Source organism: Somniosus microcephalus, chromosome 4 (genome assembly GCF_052327205.1).
Source record: "Somniosus microcephalus isolate GS21.2 chromosome 4, FLI_Smic_1.0, whole genome shotgun sequence".
In the NCBI taxonomy this organism is placed as follows: Eukaryota; Metazoa; Chordata; class Chondrichthyes; order Squaliformes; family Somniosidae; genus Somniosus; species Somniosus microcephalus.
The window spans coordinates 286,452,521-286,479,855 of record NC_140990.1 but is presented as its reverse complement, the minus strand read 5'-3'; the positions used below and the strand labels follow the sequence as shown (position 1 = coordinate 286,479,855).

The window sequence follows — 27,335 nt, the reverse complement described above, 5'->3', positions numbered from 1 at the left end:
AGTTCCAGGATTTTGACCCAGCGATGATAAAGGATCGGCGATATATTTCCAAGTCAGGATGGTGTGTGACTTGGAGGGGGACTTGGAGGTGGTGGTGTTCCCATGCCCCTGCTGCCCTTGTCATTCTAGGTGGAAGAGGTTGCGGGTTTGGGAGGTGCTGCAGTGCATCTTGTAGATGGTACACACTGCAGCCACGGTACGCCGGTGGTGGAGGGAGTGAATGTTTAAGGTGGTGGATGGGGTACCAATCAAACGGGTTGCTTTGTCCTGGATGGTGTCGAGCTTCTTGAGTGTTGTTGGAGCTACACTCATCCAGGCAAGTGGAGAGTATTCCATCAAACTCCTGACTTGTGCTTTGTAGATGGTGGAAAGGCTTTGGGGAGTCAGGAGGTGAGACACTCGCCGTAGAATACCTAGCCTCTGACCTGCTCTTGTTGCTACAGTATTTATGTGGCTGGTCCAGTTAAGTTTCTGGTCTATGGTGACCCCCCAGGATGTTGATGGTGGAGGATTCGGTGGTGCCATTGAAGATCAAGGGAAGATGGCTGGAGTTTTTCTTGTTCATGATGGTCTTTACTGGAACTTATGCGATGTAAATATTACCTGCCATTTGTCAGCCCCAGTTTTGATGTTATACATGTCCTGTTGTAGGCTGTCATGGGCTGCTTCAGTTGGATTGAAACAGAGACTTTGTCAACATGTGAGAACAGATTAGCTAGGTGGTTCTGTGCTGTACTATTCTATGATTCTATGATAGGTAATAGCATTTTGCTCCACATCCAAGAACTTTACTCCATAGCTGCCTTCGAGGGAGCGCAGCGAAGGTTCACCAGACTGGTTCCTGGGATGATGGGATTGACCTATGAGGAGAGATTGAGTAGACTAGGCCTATATTCCTTAGAGTTTAGAAGAATGAGAGGCGATCTCATTGAAACATATAAAATTCTTAAGGGGCTTTATAGGGTTAATGCTGGGAAAATGTTTCCCCTGGCTGGGGAATCTAGAACATGGGGTTACAGTCACAGAATAAGGGGTTGGCTGTTTAGGATTGAGATGAGGAGAAATTTCTTCACTCAAAGGGTGGTGAATCTTTGGAATTCTCTACCCTAGAGAGCTGTGGATGCTCGTTCGTTGAGTATATTCAAGACAAAGGGAATTAAGGGATATGGGGATAGTGCGGGAATGTGGAGTTGAGGTAGAAGATCAGCCATGATCTTGTTGAATGGTGGAGTAGGCTCAAAGGGCCAAATAGCCTACTCCTGCTCCTATTTCTTATGTTCTTATGTCCATTTTGAAGGACCTAGAACTGACTATCAATTTATCTGTTCTAATTTTCTCAATACTTGAATATGGGGTTAATGCTATACTCAGAACAGATGACACTAGCCAGGAAAGGAATCTCTCACTTGTTCTTAATTCTGAATCCCATCACCGTTGGAGGGTCAAGGTCTTGGGAAATACAATCCTTTTTTCCGTTACCGCTCATTATATTGAAATCTCCTACTTCACTTTCAGCAAAGTAGGAAAAGTGGTTCCCTCTGGTTAAATTGTCTTCAGAAGTAAGATCCAATCTGCTGTAATGGATAGTTCAAAGGTTATTGCTGCCCCCACAATTTTCTGCCTCATTCACCTTCATATTAATTTCTGATTCTAATTACATCTGGCTTCTTAGAGGAAGCAGAATAATCTATTTAAAAATGTTCTGTCTCAGGAATATGGAGGATTCTTCACTCCTTAACCTTAAAAAGATAATAGCGGTGCTTGATTTTATTTTCTCTGTCCTTTAAAATGCAGATCAACAGATGATGGTGGGGACAAGGTTGTGATAAATAATTACATATAGAGTCTCGATGGAGCAGAGTTGCTGAGCTGAACAGCCTTTTCTCATTCTGACCTTTCTTATGTTATCTTCTCAACAAGGTATGGATCTACTAAAGTTTCCTACCACAGAGTACTTGTACTTTTAACTGACTGTTCCTCAAATGCAAACCAAATTAAAAATTAAAAATAAACACTAATACAATAGCAAAATACTGCGGTTGCTGGAAATCTGAAACAACAACAGAAAATGCTGCAAACACTCAGCAGGTCAGGCAGCATCGTGGAGAGAGAAACGGAGTTAATGTTTCAGGCATCATCGGCAGGAAGTGGTCGGGGGGTCGGAGGAGGATTGGGGCCAGAGGATCAGGGCCGGAGGAGCATTGGGAGGGGTGGTCCAGGGCTGGAGGAGGATCGGGGCCAGAGGGGAGAGGCCGGGAAGGGGCTCGGGAGCTGGCGGGGGGGGGGAGGCAACGGGTGGGGGGGGGGGAGGTCGGAGGCCAGAGGGGGGATCGGAGACCTGGTTGGGGGGGGGGGGAATCGGTGGGAGATTAGAGGCCTCGGTGGGGAGGTTGGGGGGAGATCGGAGGCTTCAGAGGGGGAGGTCAGGGGGATGTTGGAAGGGTCAGGGGTGTGTCCAATCGCAGGGATGGGTGAGGCAGGGACGCTGGATCCAGCAGATAAGTTAATTTTGCAATAGTGGGTCACCATGAGGAATGGAGCCTCATTATAATATTTAAATGGGTGACCCGCCTCTTGGGAGCGGGTTGGCTGCCTGCCCTCCGTCCTGCCTCCTTTAAAATCGGAAGTGGGCGAGTCGGAGGCGGGTTGGGGTCAGGATTCAGTTTTATTTAACTCTTTACAACAGTGACTACACTTTAAAAAGTACTTCATTAGCTGTAAAGCGCTTTGGGATGTCCTGTGATTGTGAAAGGCGCTATAGAAAATGTAAGTCTTTCTTCTTTCTTTCTTTTAACCTCCCACCCGATCGCAAACCACCCATTTTTGGGGGTTAAAATTGCTCCCCGCGTGTCTCAGTGAGGATTCTTCAATCTGATTGATTGAAGAACCATGCAGCTGCTTGCCCTGTTCACACACGTCCCAGATCCCCTGTAGAGGGCGCCGTGCTGTTTCGGACTCCTGATGACTGTAGGTTGCCACGCAAAAGCCCACAAAACGTCTGTGGGCAGCTGTAAGTGTAATGAACAGCGAGCGCCATTCGTTCGCCACTGACCACAAAATCCAGGCCATACACCTGGTTAACTATATTCAAGTGAAACCTAAACCAGAACTGGCTAAATAACAATATCTATAAAGCAACCACTTAAACAGTTCTCAATAGTCTACAGTGTATTTGTTGAAAATTATGGGACATGTACTGGAGCTTGAGAAAAAGTTCTCTTTAATCCAGGCGGTTGACATGTTGAAATTAAGAAATGTATTAATTAGGCCAGGGGGTCCCCCTTTTATTTCCAATAACAAACTAATTAAATTCCTTACCATACAGGTCCCCATGGAGGTGACAGGTTTAGTCCTACCTTATTTTTCCTGCTAGTGAAGTTGTTTCCTGATATTACACTTATTTTTAGAGTCTCTTCCTTTGTGCAATTCATCTTAATAATGACAGCCAGTGGGATGCTGAAACCATTCTGCCGCATTTGTCATCTGACAATGACTTAACTGTTTAGTTGGCTTACCACCTGAATCCCAGTAGTACCCAATAAATGGTGATGTGGGAAGGTGAAGTTACTCAAGATAGAAATTGGTGTGCATTGCACTCATTTTTTGGATGTAAAATGGGCGTTAACACGTACCAATGTAGCAATGGGATGGCCTGCACCCAACTTGCGCAGGGTTTGGTTCCACTGCTAAACTCGTGGAGGCCTTTTCGTAGGCTTCCCGAGCGGATGCCTAAAACAATTATTAGGCCCCTTAAATAGGTAAATTAGGGGCCTAACATCTGTTAAAGGACCCCATCAAGAAATTTGTCAGTGATGAGTGGAGCAGGCGCTTATGTGTGCTACCCCGGCTCCACAGGAGTCATGATCGGCCCATTCCTGTAGCCCACTCCAAACTCCCATCCTGGGACTTACCCGAGGGCTGCTGCTGGCAAGGTAGATGGCACGATATTGATGTCTTTGCTCGGGCAAGCTGCCTGTGGTGGTGCGAGTTTACTGATGAGGCCCGAGGTCCAATTTCCATCGATCCTCGGGCCTCTCGGTGCAGGCACGTGTTGGCTGTGCAGCGCCATGTCTGCTCTTGAAAACGGGCCCAAACCAAAATCTAGGTGCTGGCATTACCTGAATAAGCTCTCACAGAATTATCCAGCCTGGAAAGTCTGGAAGGGGTGATAGAAGCTGAAATAGATTTATCTGCCTGTGATTCTAATGTATATATTTCTCCTTACCTAATGCTTTCCCATGCACTTTACCAGAAACTAATTGTAGTCTGCGATAAGAGTTGGCCTTCTTTATGGATAATAATGGCCCAGAAATTCGGGTCTCCACGGGTGAGTACGTATGGGGTACTCACCTGTAAGCCCAATGGAAGTGCCGGTTTCCTGCATGCACTGCGCATGCGCGGGAAACCGGCATTTCCGTTCCCCTGAAAGGGGTTCAGAAGTCGAACACGTGCACAGGAGAGGCTGCGCGTGTGCATCGAACTGACGTTTTTTTTGCAGGTTTTCCCGGGAGGGTAAGTCTTCAGAAGTTAGACATGTAAAAAGCCTTTGCAAGGCCTGCTTTTTATAAGCTAAGTGGTGAATTAGTTAAAATTACAACATTTTTTCCACAGGTTTATTATTTTTAAATACTTTAAAGAAAGGTAAGTTTATTTTTAGCCCCGTTAGAAAATGTAATTAACTTTTCAAAAATTTAAATTATTGTTTAAAATAGTTATTTCATGTAATTTATAGTTTATTTTAAAAATGTGATGGCTTTAAAAAAAATTATTTGAAGATTTAGTGATGTTTTGGGGCTTGTAGTATTTATAGGTTTGACAGATCTTCCTGTCAAACTTATGAATGAAGCATTCCCTGCTACCATTGGCTCTCCATCGCCCACGTGATCCCAGGGGACGCATCGAACTAACTGCGCCCCTGGGATACGCAAGCACTGCGCGCTGGCTGTTGGAGGAGGCCCATGATCGCAATTCCATGGGGGCCCACCGCTCAACGGCCGGCGCACAAGATAAGTGCAGGTCGGGGGCTTGCACCCGCGGGAAGCCCCCGAATCGAATTTCTGGGCCATTGTCTATTTTGCAGTAATCAATACATTGAACTTTCAGATAATGAAATGTCACTTGCCATGCCATCTCTCCACACAACAATTTTGATCAGCACAAATACAAAGTCATCTTCACATCCACACTCTATTGAGTTACCAGCACAGTGGCACTCACAGACCACTGAGGAGGTAAACCTCCAATAGCTGATGGCGGTATAGGAAAGCCACTGAGAGGGTCTCGGACATACTGGTCTTGTCCCCAAACAGAGGGAATGGTATTTACAAAGATCAGTGGGATTATCTTCAGATTTAATGTGGTGGAATGCCAGCACTATTTGCACAATACTATGGCCAGAATGCACATGGTAGAAAAGAGGTTGGGCAGGATGTAGATATCCATCTCAGAGACTTCCTTAGCAGAGAGGTCAATAACCAGGAGCATATATTTAAAATAATTGGTAGAAGGATTAGAGGGAAGTTCAGCAGACAATTTTTTACCCAGTGGGTGGTGGGGGTCTGGAACTCATTGCCTGAAAGGGTGGTAGAGGCAGAAACCCTCATTTCATTAAAAAAGTTCTTGGATATGCACTTGAAGCGCTGTAATCTACAAGGCTATGGACCAAGACCTGGAACGTGGGATTAGGATGAATAGCTCTTTTTCGTCTGGCAGAGACTTGATGGGCCGAATGGCCTCCTTCTGTGCCATAAATTTCAAGATTCTATGATTCTATGACATGAATAGCAGCTGCTAATGGATGAGTAACACCACTCTGACATAGAAATATGCTTGACCAATATTTGATTGGAGTAGAAACCTCACTGAGCCAAAAACTGAGTAAGTTAAAAACATTGCTGTATAGTGTTCTGAGAATCTGTCATTGGCTTTACTATCCAAGAAAGCCTGTGGTTAGGGCTAAATAGGCTTAGAGAAATAATACAGTCAACCATAAGGGAGGGTTTACTTATTTTTTCATTGAATACTGTTCTGTTTTCAAATAGATGGCAGCCAAAAGGAAATGTCCACCACCACGTGGCCCAAGGATTACTCTGTGCAAGACTGCCCCGTAGTGCCAATAATGAGAAATTACTCACAGTATAGTGTTGTTTGCTTATGCCTATTGGGAACTGAACTGACATGGCTCAAACTTGTTTCACTTAAACCTTCAAAAGTTATTAGTGAAAGGAGAATGTCATCATTTCCTCTGAGCTAAGTTGGAATTCAGGATGAAGAGAGAGGGGACTGTGCTGGCCACCCATTGCACCACTCAGTGCCATTGTATTGTGTTGTATTTCAACCATTTCTGCTGTTTGTTTAGTAGTTTCAGTGCCTGTTCTTGTAGTGTCTTGTGGCTCTTCATCTCACTTCTGCAAACTTTTTCGTCTATCTTAAGTATTAATTCTGAGTTTCAAGACTTATTAAAATATCTTCTAACCACCGAAGCAGGTGGTGCAACACTTTGGTCTACCAATGCATCTGTGCTATAGAGCGATAGGATGCAAGTTCCAACTGTTAATTATCACACTGACAGCCTTAAAAACAAAATTGTCTAGACTGTCAGGTAGAAGTGCCAAGCAGAGGCTAGGTGTTTCTCTCAGGGAAGGAAAATTAATAGGGCACTCCCTATGAAACTGCTTTCATACTTCTACTAACTATTGGTTATAGTGAGATGCCAGAAGAACTAATCTGTGATTTTGTGGCTTGGTGATTCAGTGAGTTAGAGGAAGGTTCACAGTCCTTTAACCTCTAGGGCCTAGATTTGAATCCAACCCAGATTGATAGAATGAAAGGCTCTTTGCCTGTTGGTGGTAAGGGCCCTATATGAAGTGCGGTGTGGCAGTCTTGACCATTCCAATGGGCCCACAATATAAAATGCCCTATATTTGGCACTTATTGGAACTAAATTAGCAATGTCATTAGAGAATTCACAAGATGGCTGGTGTAGGAAACTAAATACTGTCACATTACATAAGAACATAAGAAATAGTAGCAGGAGTAGGCCAATCGGCCCCTCGAGCCTGCTCTGCCATTCAATAAGATCATGGCTGATCTGATCCTAACCTCAAATCTACTTTCACTCTCCATCCCACCCGAACCCATGTGATCTCCCGGGAGAGGCGAAAAACCAGTTAAAAAACCCAATGTGCCAATTTGGGAGAAAAAATCTGGGAAATTCCTCTCCGACCCATCTAGGCGATCGAAACTCGTCCAGGAGATCACTCTGTCCCTGTACTTCCTACAGTACTTATCTTCTGTAAGAGGTGATCTCTACCCCAGCCAGGAACAGGCCCAATTTACTCTTGAAGGACTCCTAGCTGGCAGCCTGTTCCCGAGGTCTCCACTAATCCCTGTGAATAGAACCATCTCCTGAAATCTAACACAGAATTAGAACACAAGAAGTAGGAGCAGGACCAGGCTACACGGCCCCTGGGCCCGCTCCGCCACCCACAGGGCCATGACCGATCCGAACCTAGCCTCATGTCCGATTTCCTGCCCGCTCCCCGCAACCCCTAATTCCCCTTACTTCTAGGAAACTGTCTATTTCTGTTTTAAATTTATTTAATGATGTAGCTTCCACAGCTCTCTGGGGCAGCAAATTCCACAGACCTACCACCCTCTGAGTGAAGAAGTTTCTCCTCATCTCAGTTTTGAAAGAGCAGCCCTTTATTCTAAGATTATGCCCCCTAGTTCTAGTTTCACCCATCATTGGGAAAATCCTCACCGCATCCACCCGATCAAGCCCCTTCACAATCTTATATGTTTCAATAAGATCGCCTCTCATTAACATAAGAGCATAAGAACATAAGAAATAGGAGCAGGAGTAGGCCAATCGGCCCCTCGAGCCTGCTCCGCCATTCAATAAGATCATGGCTGATCTGATCCTAACCGCCAATCTACTATCACAGAACCATCTCCTGAATCTAACAGAATTAGACACACGAAATAGGAGCAGGATCAGGCTACACGGCCCCTGGGCCCGCTCCGCTACCCACAGGGCCATGTCCGATCCGAACCTAGACTCATGTCCAAATTCCTGCCCGCTCCCCGTAACCCTTAATTCCCTTCACTTCTAGGAAACAGTCTATTTCTGTTTTAAATTTATGTAATGATGTAGCTTCTACAGCTTTTTGGGGCAGCATATTCCATGGACCTACCACCCTCTGAGTGAAGTAGTTCCTCCTCATCTCAGTTTTGAAAGAGCAGCCCCTTATTCTAAGACTATGCCCCCTAGTTCTAGTTTCACCCATCATCGGGAACATCCTCCCCGCTTCCACCCGATCCAACCCCTTCACAATCTTATATGTTTCAATAAGATCGCCTCTCATTCTTCTGAACTCCAATGAGTAGAGTCCCAATCTACTCAACCTCTCCTCATATGTCAACCCCCTCATCCCTGGGATTAACCGAGTGAACCTTCTTTGTAGTGCCTCGAGAGCAAGTATGTATTTTCTTAAGTATGGACACCAAAACTGTATGCAGTATTCCAGGTGTGGTCTCACCAATACCTTGTACAACTGCAGCAATACCTCCCTGTTTTTATATTCCATCCCCCTAGCAATAAAAGCCAACATTCCATTGGCCTTCTTGATCACCTGCTGCACCTGCATACTAACTTTTTGTGTTTCGTGCACCAGGACCCCCAGATCCCTTTGTACAGCAGTACTTTCCAGTTTCTTGCCATTAAGATAATAACTTGCTCTATGATTTTTCCTGCCAAAGTGCATAACCTCACACTTTCCAGTATCATATTCCATCTGCCAAATCTCTGCCCACTTACTTAGGAGAAATGGTGACTGGTCAGGGAGCATCTGTAAATGGAGGAGAAATGGTGACTGGTCAGGGAGCGTCTGTAAATGGAGGAGAAATGTTGACTGGTCAGGGAGTGTCTGTAAATGAAGGAGAAATGGAAACTGGACAGGAAGCGTCTGTAAATGGAGGAGAAATGGTGACTGGTCAGGGAGCGTCTGTAAATGGAGGCGAAATGTTGACTGGTCAGGGAGCGTGTGTAAATGGAGGAGAAATGATGACTGGTCAGGGAGCATCTGTAAATGGAGGAGAAAGGGAGACTGGTCAGGGAGCATCTGTAAATGGAGGAGAAATGGAGACTGGTCAGGGAGCGTCTGTAAATGGAGGAGAAATGGAGACTGGTCAGGGAGCATCTGTAAATGGAGGAGAAATGGAGACTGGTCAGGGAGCATCTGTAAATGGAAGTGAAATGGTGACTGGTCAGGAAGCGTCCTTCACCTAAACTGAGAAATATTACACAGGGACAGTTTATAGGGAGGGACCGAGTGTGGGAAAGGGGGTTTTAGAAGTCCGGAATTAAAATGAAAATATTGTCACAATTAAATTAGATTTTGAATGAAATTCTAAACACAAGACAGATTTTCTTTATTTCATATACACATGACCTGCTGAATGTTTCCAGCATTTTCTGTTGTCATTTCAGATTTCCAGCATTCGCAGTATTTTGCCATTGTATGTTTACATAGATTCTGAATTAAAAGACTAACTGCCCAGAAACTCTTGAATTGAAGCTGTTTTTCAATTCCTCCTTGGCCTCACCCCTCCCTATTTCTGTAACCTCCTCCAGCCCTACAACCCACCCAGATTGCTGCGCTCCTCCAATTTTGGCTTCTTGCACGTCCCCAGTTTTAATCGCTCCACCATTGGCGGCCGTGCCTTCAGCTACTGGGCCCTAAGCTCTGGAATTCGTTCCCCCAAACTCCCCGACTCTCTTTCCTCTTTTAAGCCGCTCTTTAAAACCTATCTCTTTTGCACTAATATCTCCTTATGCGGTTTGGTGTCAAATTTTCTTTGATAACGCTCCTGTGAAGCACCTTGGGACATGTTACTATGTTAAAGGCGCTACATAAATGCAAGTTGTTGTTATTCTCTACACAGAGACCTTCCCTGTTGGAGAGGTCCATAAACATCATTGTGCTGTCCAGGCAACGGGCAAGCCATCTGTCTTAACTATCAATTTAAGAAGTTTATAATTCCAATTAACTCCTGAGGCACAACACTCAATTGTGGGAAGAAAATATACTAAAGGAGCTGTTAGTTACAAAAACAGTCTGCCAAGCCTATATCTATGGAGGATCGAGTTAGAGTGAGCACATCTGTAAAAGGAATGCAGCTGGAAGTAATATTCCTTGCAGTTCGATGGAGGCCCTTTGTTAGTTCATTATTTGTAAGATTAGTTTGAGGTTGTTTGTTCTGTAACTTTCCTTCAGCAGGATGATCTGATTGACAGATGTAACAAGAATCACGCAGGCTCTACTTTTCAGGCCTTAATAGAGGGGCAGTTAGCAGCTTGGTTGAGAGTCCGTACCCCGGGGATAAGAAAGCTGACTGCTGCAGTCAAGGTGGAACATCTTGTGGTGCCTCCCAGATCTGCTCACTATCGGTCTGCTCAGTTGGTGGACACTGCCTGTCAGAAGAACTTTACTACACAACTATAATATTGTATGAATATCATAATTAGTATTTGTTTGTAGAATCTGTTATATGAGGAAAATTTTCACAGCGGGGAGTGACCATATATGTGTTTTGTGCGTAGACGAGGCTTCAACCAATCGTCCAACCTAGAGAGATCAAGGACACCTGCACCACGGAAAAACGGTGGAAATGTGGGGACTGTGGGAAGGGATACTCTTGCCCATCTGAGCTGGAAATTCATCGGCGCAGTCACACTGGGGAGAGGCTGTTCACCTGCTCCGTGTGTGGGAAGGGATTCACTCGTTCAAGGAACCTCACTGTACACCAGCGTATCCACACCGGGGAGAGGCCGTTCACCTGCTCCGTGTGTGGGAAGGGATTCACTCGTTCATCCCACCTAACTACACACCAGCTTGTTCACACTGATGATGGATCTTTTAAATGCTCTGACTGTGAGAAGAGCTTTAAAAGCAGAAATTCTTTGTTGGCACACCAGCGCACTCACACAGAGGAAAGGTCATGCACCTGCTTCGTGTGTGCGAAGGGATTTGCTCGTTCATTCAACTTGCTGGCACACCAACGCACTCACACTGTGGAGAGGCCGTTCACCTGCTCCGTGTGTGGGACGGGATTCACTAATTCATCCCACCTGCTGAGACACCAGCGAGTTCACACTGGGGAGGGACAGTTCACCTGCTCCGTGTGTGGGAAGGGATTCACAGAGTCTGCCAACCTCATTGCACACCAACTTGTTCATACCAAGAAGAGTCCTTTAGAATGTTCTGACTGTGAGAAGAGCTTCAAAAGCACAAGGGATCTGCTGACACACCGAGTTCACACTGGTGAGAGAACGTTCACCTGCTCCGTGTGTGGGAAGGGATTCACTCAGTCATCCAGCCTACTGAAACACCAGCGAGTTCACAAGTGACTGCAGAGGTTGGATTCTGCTGATATTGCTGCTGTTAATCACATTCAGGACTGAACCATGTTCATTCTGATAGTTGGGGTTTGTTTCTGATGTTAATAACTCCCTAACTGGGCTGGAGTTTAATCTTCTGGATATATGCCAAATAAATCAGCTTTGTTTCCAACACACAGTGTGTTGAGTCCTTGATGTCTCCAAGATAACAGGAGACTAATTGATGTCCTGTTACAGACTGCTCCATTTTTGGGCCTTTTCTCCTTTCTAAGTCTAGATTACTTCAGTTCTCATACCTTCGGTTACTCTCATGGACAAGATCCAGCTACCCAAACCTTCTAGAGTGCCTCTCCTAGCCTTGGTATCCAGGGAAGGTATCGGTAACATGCCCGGGATCACTAAACACAAAACCCAGTCTGTTAATCACTTTCAGCGACTGGACTTAGCGTGTGCCCCACAGCATCTCTCTCACCTTCGATGTGTGAATAGAGCATCACGCCTCAGAACCTGGTTTATATTTAAATTAATTCAGGAAATGTATTTAACAGAAGATCAACAAGGAAACACATCATGGCCCAATAATCCAGCTCTACATTCACAAGAGGAAGTCTGTTATCTAACTCCTCGAATGGACAAAATAAAGAAAGATCCCAAATGGAAGGGCCCCTCGAATACTTTAATACCTTTCAAATCGTGACCGGTTCCTTCTTATTCTAGAATTCCCCATCCCTGTGGGAGTTGATATTGGTCAGTTTGCTCAGATGGTTAGAGCATGGTGCTAATAACGCCAATGTCGCGGGTTCAATCCCCGTCCTGATGAGCTACGCTGTTTCGGCACAGGCTCGACCGGCCGAATGGTCTCCTTCTGTGCTGTAACCATTGATTCTATGGTCAAAATCTGCTAATTGGAAATTTCTCACTGATTTTTCTCATTCGAATTTCAAGCTGACCAGTTCCTTCACTCAGAGAATCTCCAAGGGGACACTTTGAATTAAACACAGCTCTCCCCTCTTTTATATCTGGTATTAGAGTTACCGGGAAATTGAATACATAAACATAGAAGATAGGAGCAGGACTAGGCCATTCGGCCCCTCGAGCCTACTCCGCCACTCAATGAGATCATGGCCGATCATCCAAATTCAGTACCCTGTCCCTGCTTTCTCCCCATTTCCCTTGATCCCTTTAGCCTTAAGAAATATATCTAACTCCTTCTTGAATATATTTAATGAATTGGTCTCAATTGCCTTTTGTGGCAGAGAATTCCACAGGTTCACCACTCTCTGGGTGAAGAAATTCCTCCTCATCACTGTCCTAAATGGCTTACCCCTTATCTTTAGACTGTGACCCCTGGTTCTGGACTCCCCCGCCATCGGGAACATCCTTCCTGCATCTAGTCTGTCTAGTCCTGTTAGAATTTTATAAGTTTCAATGAGATCCCCTCTCATTCTTCTAAACTCCAGCGAATATAAGCCCAATCGACCCAATCTCTCCTCATACGTCATTCCTGCCATCCCAGGTATCAGTCTGGTGAATCTTTGCTGCACTCCCTCCATGGCAAGAACATCCTTCCTCAGATAAGGCGACCAAAACTGCACACAATACTCAAGATGTGGTCTCACCAAGGCCCTGTACAACTGCAGCAAGACATCCTTGCTCCTGTACTAGAATCCTGTCGCTATGAAGCCAAACATACCATTTGCCTTCTTAACTGCCTGCTGCACCTACAGCGACTGGTGCACAAGGACACCCAGGTCTCTTTGCACTTCCCTTTCTCCCAATCTATTGCCGTTCAGATAAGAAGTTATGATGAACCTTTATAAAACACTGGTTCGCCCTCAACTGGAGTATTGTGTCCAATTCTGCGCACCGCACTTTATGATGGAAGTGAGGTCCTTAGAGAGGGTGCAGAAAAAATCCACAAGAATGGTTCCAGGGATGAGTGACTTCAGTTACGTGGATAGACTGGAGAAGCTGGGGTTGTTCTCCTTCGAGCAAAGAAGGTTGAGAGGAGATCTGATAGAGGAGTTCAAAATCATGAGGGGACTGGACAGAGTAGATAGAGAGAAACTGTTCCCATTGGCGGAAGGGTCGAGAACCAGAGGACACAGATTCAAGGTGATTGACAGAAGAACCAAAGGCGACATGAGGAAAAACTTTTTCACGCAGCGAGTGGTTAGGATCTGGAATGCGCTGCCGGAAAGGGTGGTGGAGGCAGATTCAATCACGGCTTTCAAAAGGGAACTGGACAAGTACCTGAAGTAAAGAAATCTGCAGGGTTACGGGGAAAGGGCGGGGAGTGGGACCAGCTGAAGTGATCTTGCAGAGAGCCGGCACGGGCCGATGAGCCGAATGGCCTCCCTCTGTGCTGTAACCATTCTATGATTCTATAAAATATTAGAAAGTTTGTTCTACAGAAGCACGAGGTTTATCTGCTTTTATTCATGAATTTAAAAAGTCTCTATTAAAACCTGAGCCAGTGTGTTGTGAGACAAAGAGCCTTGTGTCCAATAAGGGGAATAAAGGCCCACCGCTTCCCCTGGCCCCGGACCCTGAACAAGGAACTGCAGAAACTCGCTGCCCTGCGGATCGGACAATCAGCCGGCGCTAGCCCCGCCCCGCTCGCTCCCTATTGGTCGGAAACTCCCGTCAATCAGGCCGTGGGCCCGGGTCACGTGTCCCCGAGGAGATCACGTGCACCGTCCAATTGACGCCGCTCGGTCCGGGGCCTCGCGGACTCTCAGGTTTTTCTATTTCTCTCCCGATCCAACCCTCCCCCCACCCCGCGCGATTCGCCACCCAATCGGAGCGGAGAAAACTCACTTTGCGTCACCGATCGCGACTCTGGAACCGACACCAAGGCCTTTCCCGGAATGCCCCGCGCCGACTCCGTCCGACAGGATCGAATGCGCATGCGCAGCTCCGAGTGGGGGAGGGTGTTGGTCTCCCCTGGGCATGCGCGGTTATTACCCTTGGTGACCGGGAGGGGTCGCTGTGCTGGACTCGGCCCAAGCCGTCGCTCCGTGTGCGCATGCGCGAACTCTCGGCTGTCAATCAACCATCAGCTAGAAGAGGTCACTGGTGAGGCCAGTGAAGAAAGAAATAACAACAGAAAATGCTGGAAAAACTCAGCAGGCCAGGCAACATCCACGGAGAGAAAAAAATAGAGAAAAAATATTTTTTCTCTCCACGGATGTTGCCCGGCCCGCTGTGCCCCCCCAGCACTCTATTGCCATTTCGGATTTCCAGCATCTGCTGTATTTTGCTATCGAAGAAAGAAAGACTTGCATTTATATAGCGCCCCCCACCACCACCGGACGTCCCAAAGTGCTTCACAGCCAATGAAGCACTCCCGAAGTGTAGTCACTGTTGCAATGTAGGAAACACAGCAGTCAATTAGCGCACAGCAAGCACCCACAAACAGCAATGTGATAATGACCAGATAATCTATTTTTTTATGTTGATTGAGAGATAAACATTGGCTAGGAGACTGGAGATAACTGCCCTGCTCTTTCCCACATTACAACAGTGACCACTTCATTGTAGCACCTCATTGGCTGCAAAGCACTTCAAGACATCCACCGGTCATGAAAGGCACTATATAAATGCAAGTCTTTCCTTCTAGAAATAATGCCATGGGATCTTTTACATCCACCTGAGAGGGCAGACAGGGCCTCAGTTTAACGTCTCATCCGAAAGACGGCACCCCCGACAGTGCAGCACTCCCTCAGCACTGCACTGGAGTGTCAGCCTAGATTTTTGTGCTCAAGTCTCTGGAGCGGGACTTGAACCCACAACCTTCTGACTCAGAGGCAAGAGTGCTACCAACTGAGTCACAGCTGACACTAAAGAACAAGCAGTTCTGATGAAGAGTCATCGACCTGCAACGTTAACTCTGTTTCTCTCTCCACAGATGCTGCCTGACCTGCTGAGTATTTCCAGCAGTTTCTGTTTTTATTAAAGAAACGAGGGAGTGATTGCTGACAGGAAGAATGTTGGGTCGACCTGCGCATGCGCACCTCCCTGGCGGCTGAGGCGAAACACCGACTCGCCCCCACCTGAGCTGCGCACACGTGCCAGATGTTGCGGCACTGCATGTGCGCCCGATGTTCCAACCGTGGGGTTTTGTGCGCTGAGCATGCCCGTTGCAGACTGATCGGTACGGTCGATTGTGGAGCAGGAGGGAGAGCGCGGGGGCCATGAGCACATGCGCGGGACTCAGAGTCAACAGAGCGCTTTCTGGAGTGTGGGGGCTTGTAGGTATTACAGCCGCCATTACTGCTGATCCTTTCAACCAACCTGTGCAGCAGCTGGGGCCTGAAAATCAGCTTCACTGCCCCTAGGGTCAGAAAGGGGAAAATTAAACAACAGTTTGCCTCTGATCTTTTTCTGAACTCAATTTACAAGGTTATAGAAGTAGAGCAGTTACAGGTGGGAAGCTCAGACCAAACATCACGTCAAGATCTGACAGAGTCGCTCGATTCATCAGGACCTGAATATCATCGGCCTTTGCACATGGAAGGAGAAAGCAGCGATCGCAGCGATGACAAACTGCACACGTGTTCAGTGTGTGGACGCGGATTCAGCCGATCGCCTGACCTTGCGAGACACGTGCACCGTCACACCGGGAAGAAACCGGGTAAAGGTGGGGACGACGGTAAGGGATTCAGTTCCCCGCCTGCATTGGAAGTTCAATGGCGCAGTCACACCAGGAACAGTCCGTTCACCTGCTCCGTGTGTGGAAAGGGATTTGTTTGTTCATCCCACCTGCAAACACACCAGCGAGTTCACACTGACGAGCGACCATTTCAGTGTTCTGACTGTGGGAAGAGGTTTAAAAGCTCCGGGGATCTGAAGGAACACCAGCTTGTTCACACTGACGAGAGACCATTTCAGTGTCCTGACTGTGGGAAGAGCTTTAAAAGCCCCCAGTATCTGAAGCAACACCAGCGAGCTCACAGTGATGAGAGGCCGTTTAACTGTCCTGTATGTGGTAAGAGCTTTAAAAGCTCCGGGGATCTGAAGGGACACCAGCGAGTTCACACTGGTGAGAGGCCGTTCACCTGCTTTGTGTGTGGGAAGGGATTCGCTCAGCCCTCCAACCTGCTGGTACACCAGCGAATTCACACTGATGAGAGACCCTTTAAATGTTCTGACTGTGGTAAGAGCTTTAAAAGCTCCAGAGAGCTGAAGGTACACCAGCGAGTTCACACTAACGAGAGACCCTTTAAATGTTCGGAGTGTGGGAAGAGTTTTAAAAGCCCCCAGGAGCTGAAGGTACACCAGCTTGTTCACACTGCGGAGAGGCCATTCACCTGCTCCGTGTGTGGGAAGGGATTCGCTCAGCCCTCCAACCTGCTGGTACACCAGCGAGTTCACACTGACGAGAGATCCTTTAAATGTTCTGACTGTGGGAAGAGCTTTAAAAGCTCCGGGGAGCTGAAGAGACACCAGCGAGTTCACTCTGGTGAGAGGCCGTTCACCTGCTCCGTGTGTGGGAAGGGATTCACTCAGTCATCCCACCTCCTGTCACACCAGCTTGTTCACACTGACGAGAGACCCTTTAAATGTTCTGACTGTGGAAAGATCTTTAAAAGCTCCGAGGAGCTGAAGAGACACTGGCTCCTCCACACTGGGGAGAGGCCATTCACCTGCTCCGTGTGTGGGAAGGGATTCGCTCGGTCATCCCACCTCCTGTCACACCAGCTTGTTCACACTGACGAGAGACCCTTTAAATGTTCTGACTGTGGGAAGAGCTTTAAAAGCTCTAAGAGCCTTAAGGGACACCAGCGTCTTCACACTGATCATAGAATCTAACAGCACAGAAGGAGGTGACTCGGCCCATCGTGTCCGTGCCGGCTCCCTGAAAGAGCTGTCCAATTTAGTCCCAAACCCCAGCTCCATCCCCAGAACTCTGCAAACTAGTCCCCTACAAGTACATGTCCAATTACCATCCGAAAGTTCCTGTGGAACCTGATTCCAGCATCCTCTCAGATGGCGCGTTCCAGACCTTAACAATCCTCTGTGTGAAAACAATTCTCCTCATTTCCCTCTAGTTCTTTTAGCAACTATTTTAAATAATAATAATAATAATAATCAACTTTATTGTCATTGTTAGTGCACAAGTGCAGTACAACGAAATGTAGGCTTGCGGCTCCCGAGAGTGTACATTTAGATTAAGACATTTAAACATTCAACATTCATTTGTCTTGTAATACATTAACATAAACATAACCATAATAAAGTGCATTGGCAGATGTGCAGGCTTTAGAGTTTATTTGTGGAGTTCAGTAGGATGACAGCCCTGGGAAAGAAGCTGTTCCTAAATCTGGTCGTTCGGGTGCGAATGCATCTGTAGCGTCTCCCAGATGGCAGGAGGGCGAACAGACTGTGGCTGGGGTGGGTAGGGTTTTTGATGATGGTCTGTGACCTCCGTAAACAGCGTTTCTAGTGTATGTGCTCTATGGTCGGTAGCCGGGTGCCGGTAATGCGTTGGGCAGTTTTGACTACCCGCTGCAGGGCTTTCCGGTCATAGTAGCTACAGCTGCCATACCATACTGTGATACAGTTTGTCAGGATGCTCTCTATTGTGCAGCGGTAAAAGTTAGAGAGGATCAGGGGTGACAGGTTGCATCCCTTCAGCCTCCTTAGGAAATATAGGCGCTGCTGGGCCTTCTTCACCAGAGAGGAGGTATTGAGGGACCAGGAGAGGTGTTCCGTGATGTGGACTCCGAGGAACTTAAAGCTGTCCACCCTTTCCACCATAGCCCCATGGATGTGGATGGGGGTGTGACTTCTGCCTTTAAACTTCCTGAAGTCCACAATGATTTCTTTGGTTTTCTTGATGTTAAGGGCCAGGTTGTTATCGGCGCACCACTTCACGAGATGCTGGACCTCCTCCCTGTAGGCTGACTCATCGTTGTTGGTGATCTGGCCTACGACCGTGGTATCATCCGCAAACTTGATGATGGTGTTGGAACCATAACAGCCACACAGTCGTGGGTGAAGAGGGAGTAGAGGAGGGGGCTCAGCACACATCCTTGTGGGGCCCCCGTGTTCAGGGTCAGGGGGGGGAGGTGTGGTTACCTAATTTGACAGACTGGGGTCTGTTTGTTAGGAAGTCCAGGGTCCAGTTGCAGAGGGAAGTGTTCAGGCCAAGAGTGCGATGTTTGGTGGCCAGCTTGTTGGGGACGATAGTGTTGAATGCTGAGCTGTAGTCTATGAACAGCATTCTGATGTAGGTCTCTACCATCTAAGTGATTCAGTGCAGAGTGTAGAGCAGTTGTGATTGCATCCTCCGTTGATCTGTTTGCACGATAGACAAACTGGTGTTGGTCAAGAGAGGCGGGAACACTGGCTTTGATGTGAGCCAGGACCAGTCTCTCGAAACACTTCATTATGATGGGTGTGAGTGCGACAGGTCTGTGACCTTTGGTTACCGACCCACTTGCCAGAGTGAACAGTTTCTCCCTACTTGCTCGATCAAAACCCCTCATCATTTTGAACGCCTCTATCAGGTCTCCTCTTAACCCTCTCTGCTCTAAGGGGAACAATCCCAGCTTCTCCAATCTCTCCACATAACTGAAGTCCCTCATCCCTGGTACCATCCTGGCCAACCCCCTCTGTACCCCCGCCAAGGCCCTGACACCCCCCCAAAAGTGTGGTGCCCAGAACCGCACACAAGACTCCAGCTGAGGCCAAAACCCTGCAGCTGTACAAAACCCTGGTTAGACCACACCTGGAGTACCGTGAGCAGTTCTGGGCACCACACCCCAGGAAGGATATATTGGCCCCGGAGGGAGTGCAGCGCAGGTCCACCAGAATGATACCCGGACTTCAAGGGTTAAGTTACGGGGGAGAGACTACACAAACTAGGGTTGTATTCCCTAGAATTCAGAAGGTTAAGGTGTGATCTGATCGATGTTTTCAGGATATTAAGGGGAACAGATAGGGCAGATAGAGAGAGACTATTTCCGCTGGTTGGGGATTCTAGAACTGGGGGCATAGTCTAAAAATTAGAGCCAGACCTTTCAGGAGTGAAATTAGGAAACACTTCCACACACAAAGGGTGGTAGAAGTTTGGAACTCTCTTCCGCAAACAGCAATTGATGTTAGATCAATTGTTAATTTTAAATCTGAGATTGATAGGTTTGTGTTAACCAAAGGTATTAAGGGATATGGGCCAAAGGCAGGTGAATGGAGTTAGGTCGCAGATCAGCCATGATCTCACTGGCGGAACAGGCTGGAGGGGCTGAATGGCCCCCTCCCGTCCCATGTTCCTAGCTAGTGATTTGTAAAGGTTTAGTGTAACTTCTTTGTTTTTGTATTCAATGGCCCTATTTGCAAAGCCAAGTATCCCATACGCTTTCTGAACCGCCTCACCAACTTGCTGTGGCACTTTCAAAGATTTGTGAATATGGACCCCCAGGCCCCTCTGCTCTTGCACCCCCTCAAAATAGTCCCATTTAGATTATACGGCCTCTCCCTGTTGTTTCTCCCACAGTGCATCACTTCACACTTATCCTCATTTAATTTCATCTGCCTTGTGTCTGCTCATTTCACAGTCTGTCTCTGTCCTTCTGAAGTCTGCTACTACCCTGTACTATGCTCATTATTTACTACGTTGCCAAGTTTTGTATCATCCGTAAATTTTGAAATTGTACACCTATACCCAAGTCCAGGTCAGTTATATATAACAAAAAAAGCAATGGTCCTAATCCCAACCCCTGGGGGAACCCACTGTATACTTCCCTCCAGTAAGAAAAACATCGCTCAGCACTGCTCACTGCCTCCTCTCCCTTAGCCAATTATATACCCAAATTACCATCAGCCCTTTAATTCCCTGTGCTTCTATTTTCCGAGTAAGTCTCTTATGTGGTACTTTATCAGATGCCTTTTGAAAGTCCATGTATACAACATCTGCTGCACTACCTTCATCAACCCTCTGTTACTTCATCAGAGAACTCAATCAGGTTAGTCAGACACGATTTACCTTTAACAAATCCATACTGGCTGCCTCTTATTAACCCATGCTTCTCCAAGTGAGAATTAATTTTGTCCTTGACAATGGTCTCTAGTCGTTCACCCATCACTGACATTAGACTGATTGGCCTGTAGTTACTAGGTTTATCCCTCTCCCCTTTTTTAAACAGGGTGTAACATTTGCAATCCTCCAGTCTTCTGTCACCACTCCCATATATCTGAGGGAGATTGAAAGATTGTGGTCAGAGCTTCTGCTATCTCCACCCTAGCTTCCCTCAGCAACCTAGGATGCATCGCATCTGGACCAGGTGACTTGTTAACTTTGAATGATGACAACCTATTTAGCACCTCCTTTCTATCTATTTTTATCCTATCCAATTTCTCTACTCCCCCCTCCTCTACTGCGACATTGGGCCAGAAATTCCAGGCCAGAAGCGTGAGTACGGTCGGCTTACTCATGCTTCTGGCCGTTGGAAATGCCGGCGTTCAGCATGAATAGCGCATGCGGGGAACGCCGGCATTTCCAGACCTTGAGCGCGTGCGACTGCACAGGCAGTGCTTGTGCAGTGAACTTCGTGGATTTCATCATGAAATCCGTGAGGTTAAGTCCTTAGAAGTTACACTTGAAAAAAGCAAGTGTAAAGTTGTTCATTGGCTGCGGAGGAAGATATATTTTATCATGGAGCTTCTGAAATGCAATATTTTTGTTTGGGAAAGGGAGGGAAGTTATTTTAAGAAATTTTAAGTAAGTTTTAAAGTTAAAAAAATTTTTTTTTAAAAAGGGTTTTCAGAACGGTAGGTAGAAGGAGCAATTGTGGCTGTGTGAATGGAATGTGAGAATGAGTTATGTATGTATGTCCACATATATTCCTTTACGTATATGTATGTATGTTTTATATTCCTTTACTAATATGTATGAATGTATGTTTTTAATTATGATTTTCCAATAAGTTACTTTCTCTGAAAGTCATAATTAAATAATACATTCATACACATAAGTAAAGGAATATATACATAACACACAAAGGAATATATACAGACATACATACTTTCAGAAGCTCCACGATAATAAATATCTTCCTCCGCAGCCTCTGGAGCAACTGTACCCATGCTTTTTTCATGCGTAAGTTGTAATGACTTGACCTCACTGAAAGCATTAATGAAAGCGGCGAATTATACTGCGCACGCGCTGCCTGTGCAGTCGCACGCGTTCTGCCTCTGAACCCCTTCGTTCAGAGGACAGGAAATGCCGGTTTTCCCCACATGCACTGTGCATGCTGAAAACCGGCATTTCATCCGGCCAGATGCGTAAGTACCCCTACCGTACTCGCGCATTTGGAAGGGAATTACTGGGCCAACATTTTACATGTCAATAAAATGAAAAATTTAACAATTGCACGACTTGCCCCCTCGCATCTGCGACTGAGGGTCCAAGGAGGTGCATTGCGCAAGAGGTCATCATCGTACGTATCCTCACACTGTTCCCTTTGGGGAACTGTATGAAGTGGTGGAAGGATTTATGGCCGTGATTAACGCTCATTCCGTGACCGTAACCATCTTTGAACCAGCCATTAGGGTGGTTAGTCCTATGGCGGGAGGGTTTTACGGGCTCCCACAACCCATCTGGGGGGGGGGGGCCACCAACACCCACGGACGCAAGTATCCCGCTGGATGTCCACCCAGAATTTAAAGTTGGAGCTCCGACTCCACTTGCCGGGACTGTCTGGAGTGGGGTTCAAAACCCTACTCCTTCTGGCCCAGCGGCGGGGATGCTTACTGCTACGCAAAAGGCCCACTCCGCACAAAAGGTGACACCCATACGTTTCCTGCGCCTTTTCCCTCCCCGTGACTGGAGCCCTATGCTGCCATTTCACGTTGCTAATCGGATTGGGCCTTTGTCATAGCGGTAGGATCCCCGCCGCTGGGCCAGATCAGGGTAGGGTTTTGAACCCCGCTCCAGACAGTCCCGGCAAGTGGAGTCGGAGCTCCGGCTCTAAATTCTGGGTTGACATCCAGTGGGATATTTGCGTCCGTGGGTGTGGGTGGCCCCCCCTCCTTGTATAGCTTGTGGGAGCCCGTAAAACCCTCCCGCCATAGGACTAACCGCCCTAATGGCTGGTTCAAAGATGGTTACGGTCACGGAATGAGCGTTAATCATGGCCATAAATCATTCCACCACTTCATACAGTTCCCCAAAGGGAACAGTGTGAAGACACGTGTGACGACGACATTGCTAAATAAATAAATGGAATTAAAAAAATTCTTTTAGGGCTTTTAAAAGTCTTTAAATTGCTTTAATTCTCTTTAAAACTACTTCAGATTACTCAAAATAATGTAAACATTTAAAAAACTTTATAAAAGTTACCAAAATCTTCAAAAAACTTCCAAAAACCTATTTAAACTGCTGCTTTGCATGTAAAAAAGCAAAGCAGCTTGACAGAAACATTGGGGGCGTGTCCAGTGAAACTGAGACCTCAAGGGGTGTGTCTCACTTACACTGCACGCTCCTGGCTCCGCGCTGGCTGCACTCCTGGGCGGCGTGACGTCATACGCTGCCCGGGATTCTTCTTTCAGTTTCTGCAAGTGCAGGCGTCCCTGGAGCTGATCGGCAGGAGCGCGGGGTAAGTGCAAATACGGGGCTTGCACGCGCTGCAAGCCCCGTTCTGGAATTTCTGGCCCATTAACTTCATCCTCTTCTTTTGTGAAGACAGATGCTAAGTACTCATTCAGTACCTCAGCCACACCCTCTGCCTCCGTATGATGAGCTCCTATTTGGTCCCTAATCGGCCCCACCATTCCTTTAACTATCCTTTTACTTTTCATATGTTTATAGAAGATTTTTGGGTTCTCTTTTATGTTACCTGCTAATCTTTTCTCATATTGTCTCTTTGCCCTTCTTATATCCTGTTTCAATTTCCCCCGCAGTCTCTGTATTCTGCCTGGTTTTTGACTGTATTCTGTACCTGACATTTGTTGTAAACCTCCTTTCTCTGTTTTATTTTAACCTTTATATCCTTTCTCATCAGGAGCTCTCGCTTTGGATGGCCCATCTTTCATCCTTATGGGAATATGCTTGGATTGTACCTGAGCTATCTCAGCCTTGAAGGCCTGCCATTGGTTATTCACTGTTTTCCTGGACAATCTTTGTTTCCAGTCCACCTGTGCTCGATCCCTTCTCAAATCACTGAAATTGGTTCTCTTCCAGCTGGGTATTTTCACCGTTGATTCTTCTTTGTCCCTTTCCTTAACTACTTTAAACCTAATGATATTGTGATCACTATTAACCAGATCCCTCCTGCCCCAGAACCGATGAGAAACATAGAAATATAGAAGCTAGGAGTAGGCCATTCGGCCCCTCGAGCCTGCTCCGCCACCCAATGCGACCATGGCTGATCATCCAAATTCAGTACCCTGTTCCTGCTTTCTCCCCATATCCCTTGATCCCTTTAGCCTTAAGAAATATATCCAACTCCTTCTTGAATATATTTAATGAATTGGCCTCTACTGCCTTCTGTGGTAGAGAATTCCACAGGTTCACCACTCTCTGGGTGAAGAAATTCCTCCTCATCTTTGTCCTAAATGGCTTACCCCTTATCTTCAGACTGTGACCCCTGGTTCTGGACTCCCCCGCCATCAGGAACATCATCCTTCCTGCATCTAGTCTGTCTAGCCCTGTTAGAATTTTATAAGTTTCAATGAGATCCCCTCTCATTCTTCTAAACTCCAGCGAGTACAAGCCCAATCGACCCAATCTCTCCTCATACGTCATTCCTGCCATCCCAGGTATCAGCCTGGTGAATCTTCGCTGCACTCCTTCCATGGCAAGAACATTTTTCCTCAGATAAGGTAACCAAAACTGCACACAATACTCAAGATGTGGTCTCACCAAGGCCCTGTACAACTGCAGCAAGACATCCTTGTTCCTGTACTCAAACCCTCTCGCTACGAAGGCCAACATACCATTTGCCTTCTTAACCGCCTGCTGCACCTGCATGCTTACCTTCAGCGACTGGTGCACAAGGATGCCCAGGTCTCGTTGCACTTCCCCTTCTCCCAATCTATTGCCATTCAGATAATAATCTGCCTTCTTGTTTTTGACACCAAAGTGGATAACCTTGTGGCAGAGCCACCAGGGGATTCAGGACAATTGGTGATAATTCCTTTAACAGCAATGTAGTGCAACCGTGGGCTGCACCTTTAATGTATCTGTTAACTGTACTATGGCTTCTTCCCTTTACCCTGCGTGATGACGTCATGCCGCCAGTCACGTGATCCGCCAATGGCGGGAAGAACGTCATGACGTCAGCATTCAGAACCTCCTAGCAGTCCTAGAGAGGCTTTCAACCAGACCAGACCTATTTGCATTGTATTCAGCAGTTTACTGTACAACTTCATTTGTTCATTAAATGTTATTGTTTTTGATCCTCTGAGTCGCTCTCAATTCTTCAGCTAGAAACCTCCTTTCCTACATTGGTGACCCCGATCTCTTCGAACGGTTTTCGTAGAGGTTACATCATGGACACGAACGGCGTCACCCTCAAACTGCCGCAATTTTGGGAGCAGCAACCAGCTGCATGGTTCTTCCAGGTGGAAGCTCAATTTGCAATCCGGGTAGTAACAGCGGATTCGACCCGTTATTATTACGTGGTCTCCACCCTCAACAGCGCCACGGCCTCAAGGGTCGTCAGCCTCCTCGGGAGTCCACCGGATGATGGCAAGTACGAAGCTTTAAAAGCACGGTTACTGCAAGTTTTTGGTCTATCCAAGTCGGAGCACGCACGCAGACTTATCTCCATGCCCGGCCTCGGGGACTCAAAGCCATCAGAGCTCATGAGCCAGATGCTCACGCTCTTGGGCTCGGAACCAGAATGTTTTCTGTTCCGAGAGTTGTTTCTCTGTCAGCTACCGGAACCGGTACAGACGGCCTTGGCCAATTCCACGATCACGGATTGTGCTGCAGAGGCAGATAAAATCTTCACCATCACACAACAACGCTGTGCGGCCACGAGGCGCCCATCCCCCACAAGAGTGAAGCTGAGCCCTCCGCCAGTGGGCTGGTGTGCATACCACGCTCGTTTTGGCGCGAAAGCCAGATGCTGCCGTCCTCCCTGCAGTTTTCCCCCCCCCAAAAAAACCTTCCTCAGGCCAGCGGTTTCCGAGAAGGACAACAGGGCCTGAGGGACACGCCCGGGTTGTGATGGCCGTCGGTTCCACAGGGAAACTCCTGTACATCACAGACTCCCTGTCAGGTCAACGTTTCCTCTGTGATACTGGTTCCCAGTGCAGTAAAGGCCGCTCTAAGATAATAGCAGAGGTACATTATTCCGGAAGAGTAGAATGAACTTTGCTCTGCACCTACTCATGTTATACCTGACCTGGCAATTGCTAATCCTGACACTAAGTGCCTCAGATGTAGTAATCCCCAGTACTAACCCCAGCATAAAATCAGTGGATTACATTTTTTTTTATGGGAGACGAGCCCTATGAGTACGTTGCCTGCTTGTTTTCTCAACCAGGAATGGGGTGAATGGGATGTGAGTACATTGAAAGTGCTTTGAAGTTTGAAATGGATAAAAATAAATATTACAAACAAATATCGGGAACTTCCTGATAGCTCATTAGATAAATGCACTATTTGAAATACTGCAGATTGAATCCTATGGTGAGTTGGGTGGGAAGGGGATGCAGGCACTACTATTGGCCTCTGTTTCTTTATGCTAGGGATATAGCCTGCCATTAGTCAATGTCCATATTCACACATGAAGAATGGCTACTTAGGGCGAGTTACCAGAAGGCTACGTTTGTACCCCAACACAACAGGTAAGTAGGAAAAGCGTGCCTTCTGTTTCCAGTTAAAAGTCATATTTTGATAGACTTTACTAGCTACAAATACTTAGTGTGCACCACATTTTACACCACAGATTGTGCTGATTTTTAATACCGAGATGTTTGCTGGGATGCACATACTCTTTACCAGTGTAAAGGTTATGATGAAGTGTAGGTTACCAAAACGGACCTCCACCTTCCACCACACCTGGCTCCGCTAAATGCACAGCTCGACCTTTTCCTCAGCTCATGAGTAATATCATGGAAAGAAAGAACTTGCATTTATATAGCAGCTTTCATGTCCTTGGGGTGTCCCAAAGTATTTCACAGTCCATTAATTACTTTTGAAGTGTAGTCTCTGTTATTTTGTGTGCAAGCACAGCAACTACTTTGCCCAAAGCAAGATCTCACAAACAGCAAATAAGATAAATGAGAGGTTAATTTGTTTTGGTGGTATTGGTTCCGGGATAAATGTTGCACAGGGCGCTGAGAATTCCTTCTTCTGCTTTGAATAGTGTCATGGGATCTTTTACATCCACCTAAATAGGTAGATGGGCTTGGTTTATTGTCTCATTTGAAAGACGGCACCTCTGACAATGAAGCACTCCCTCAGTACTGCACTGAATAGCTTTTAGATGAATATGAATGATTAGTCTTTGAACTTGGTTATATTGGATTGAAAAGTACATATCTAAATATAGAAAACAACTCAAAAACAAAGGAAACATCAAAATATACTTGTCAGCACGGAAACACAAGTGGAAAGCCTTGTTGCATTGTTTGGATTAGTACCATTGCCACTTCATAGACAATGCTATCTCCCACAAGGACTTTATAAGAAAGATACAGATAGTGTGTGTGTGTGGAGGGGTGGGGGGTATTGTAAAGATAACCCCACACACATCTTCTCTACTAACAACCACCACATTAAACTCCTCCTTACCCCCTCGCCTTTAACAACAAATATGCAAAGCTCATGGTTTTCTTCATCACCAAGATAGAGACCATCCATTCTGCTGCCTCTGTTGCTCTGAATCTCAATCTCTCTCTTTCTAGTTTCTCCCCCATGCCCTCTCCAAGCTTAGCTCATCCACGAGACCAATCTTCTGCTCCCTCAATGGATTCCCAC

General features: G+C 46.6%; 2 protein-coding genes across 2 annotated transcripts in view; both read left to right on the top strand.

Annotated features, from left to right (window-relative positions):
• Window positions 1-12,350, top strand: part of LOC147120525 (uncharacterized) — a 44,047-nt gene extending 31,697 nt beyond the window's left edge. Inside the window, exons 3-4 of the mRNA XM_085984231.1 lie at window positions 10,604-11,082; window positions 12,347-12,350. Coding sequence (XP_085840357.1) covers window positions 10,604-11,082; window positions 12,347-12,350 — 483 coding nt within the window. The remainder of the gene's footprint in view (window positions 1-10,603; window positions 11,083-12,346) is intronic.
• Window positions 12,351-14,616: 2,266 nt separating this feature from the next.
• LOC147120524 (uncharacterized) lies at window positions 14,617-24,802 on the top strand. The gene is made up of 2 exons (XM_085986569.1): window positions 14,617-20,370; window positions 23,407-24,802. Exon 1 carries the CDS (start codon window positions 15,914-15,916, stop codon window positions 17,213-17,215), a length of 1,302 nt encoding a protein of 433 aa, XP_085842695.1. The 5' UTR covers window positions 14,617-15,913; the 3' UTR covers window positions 17,216-20,370; window positions 23,407-24,802.
• The last annotated feature ends 2,533 nt before the right edge of the window (window positions 24,803-27,335 follow it).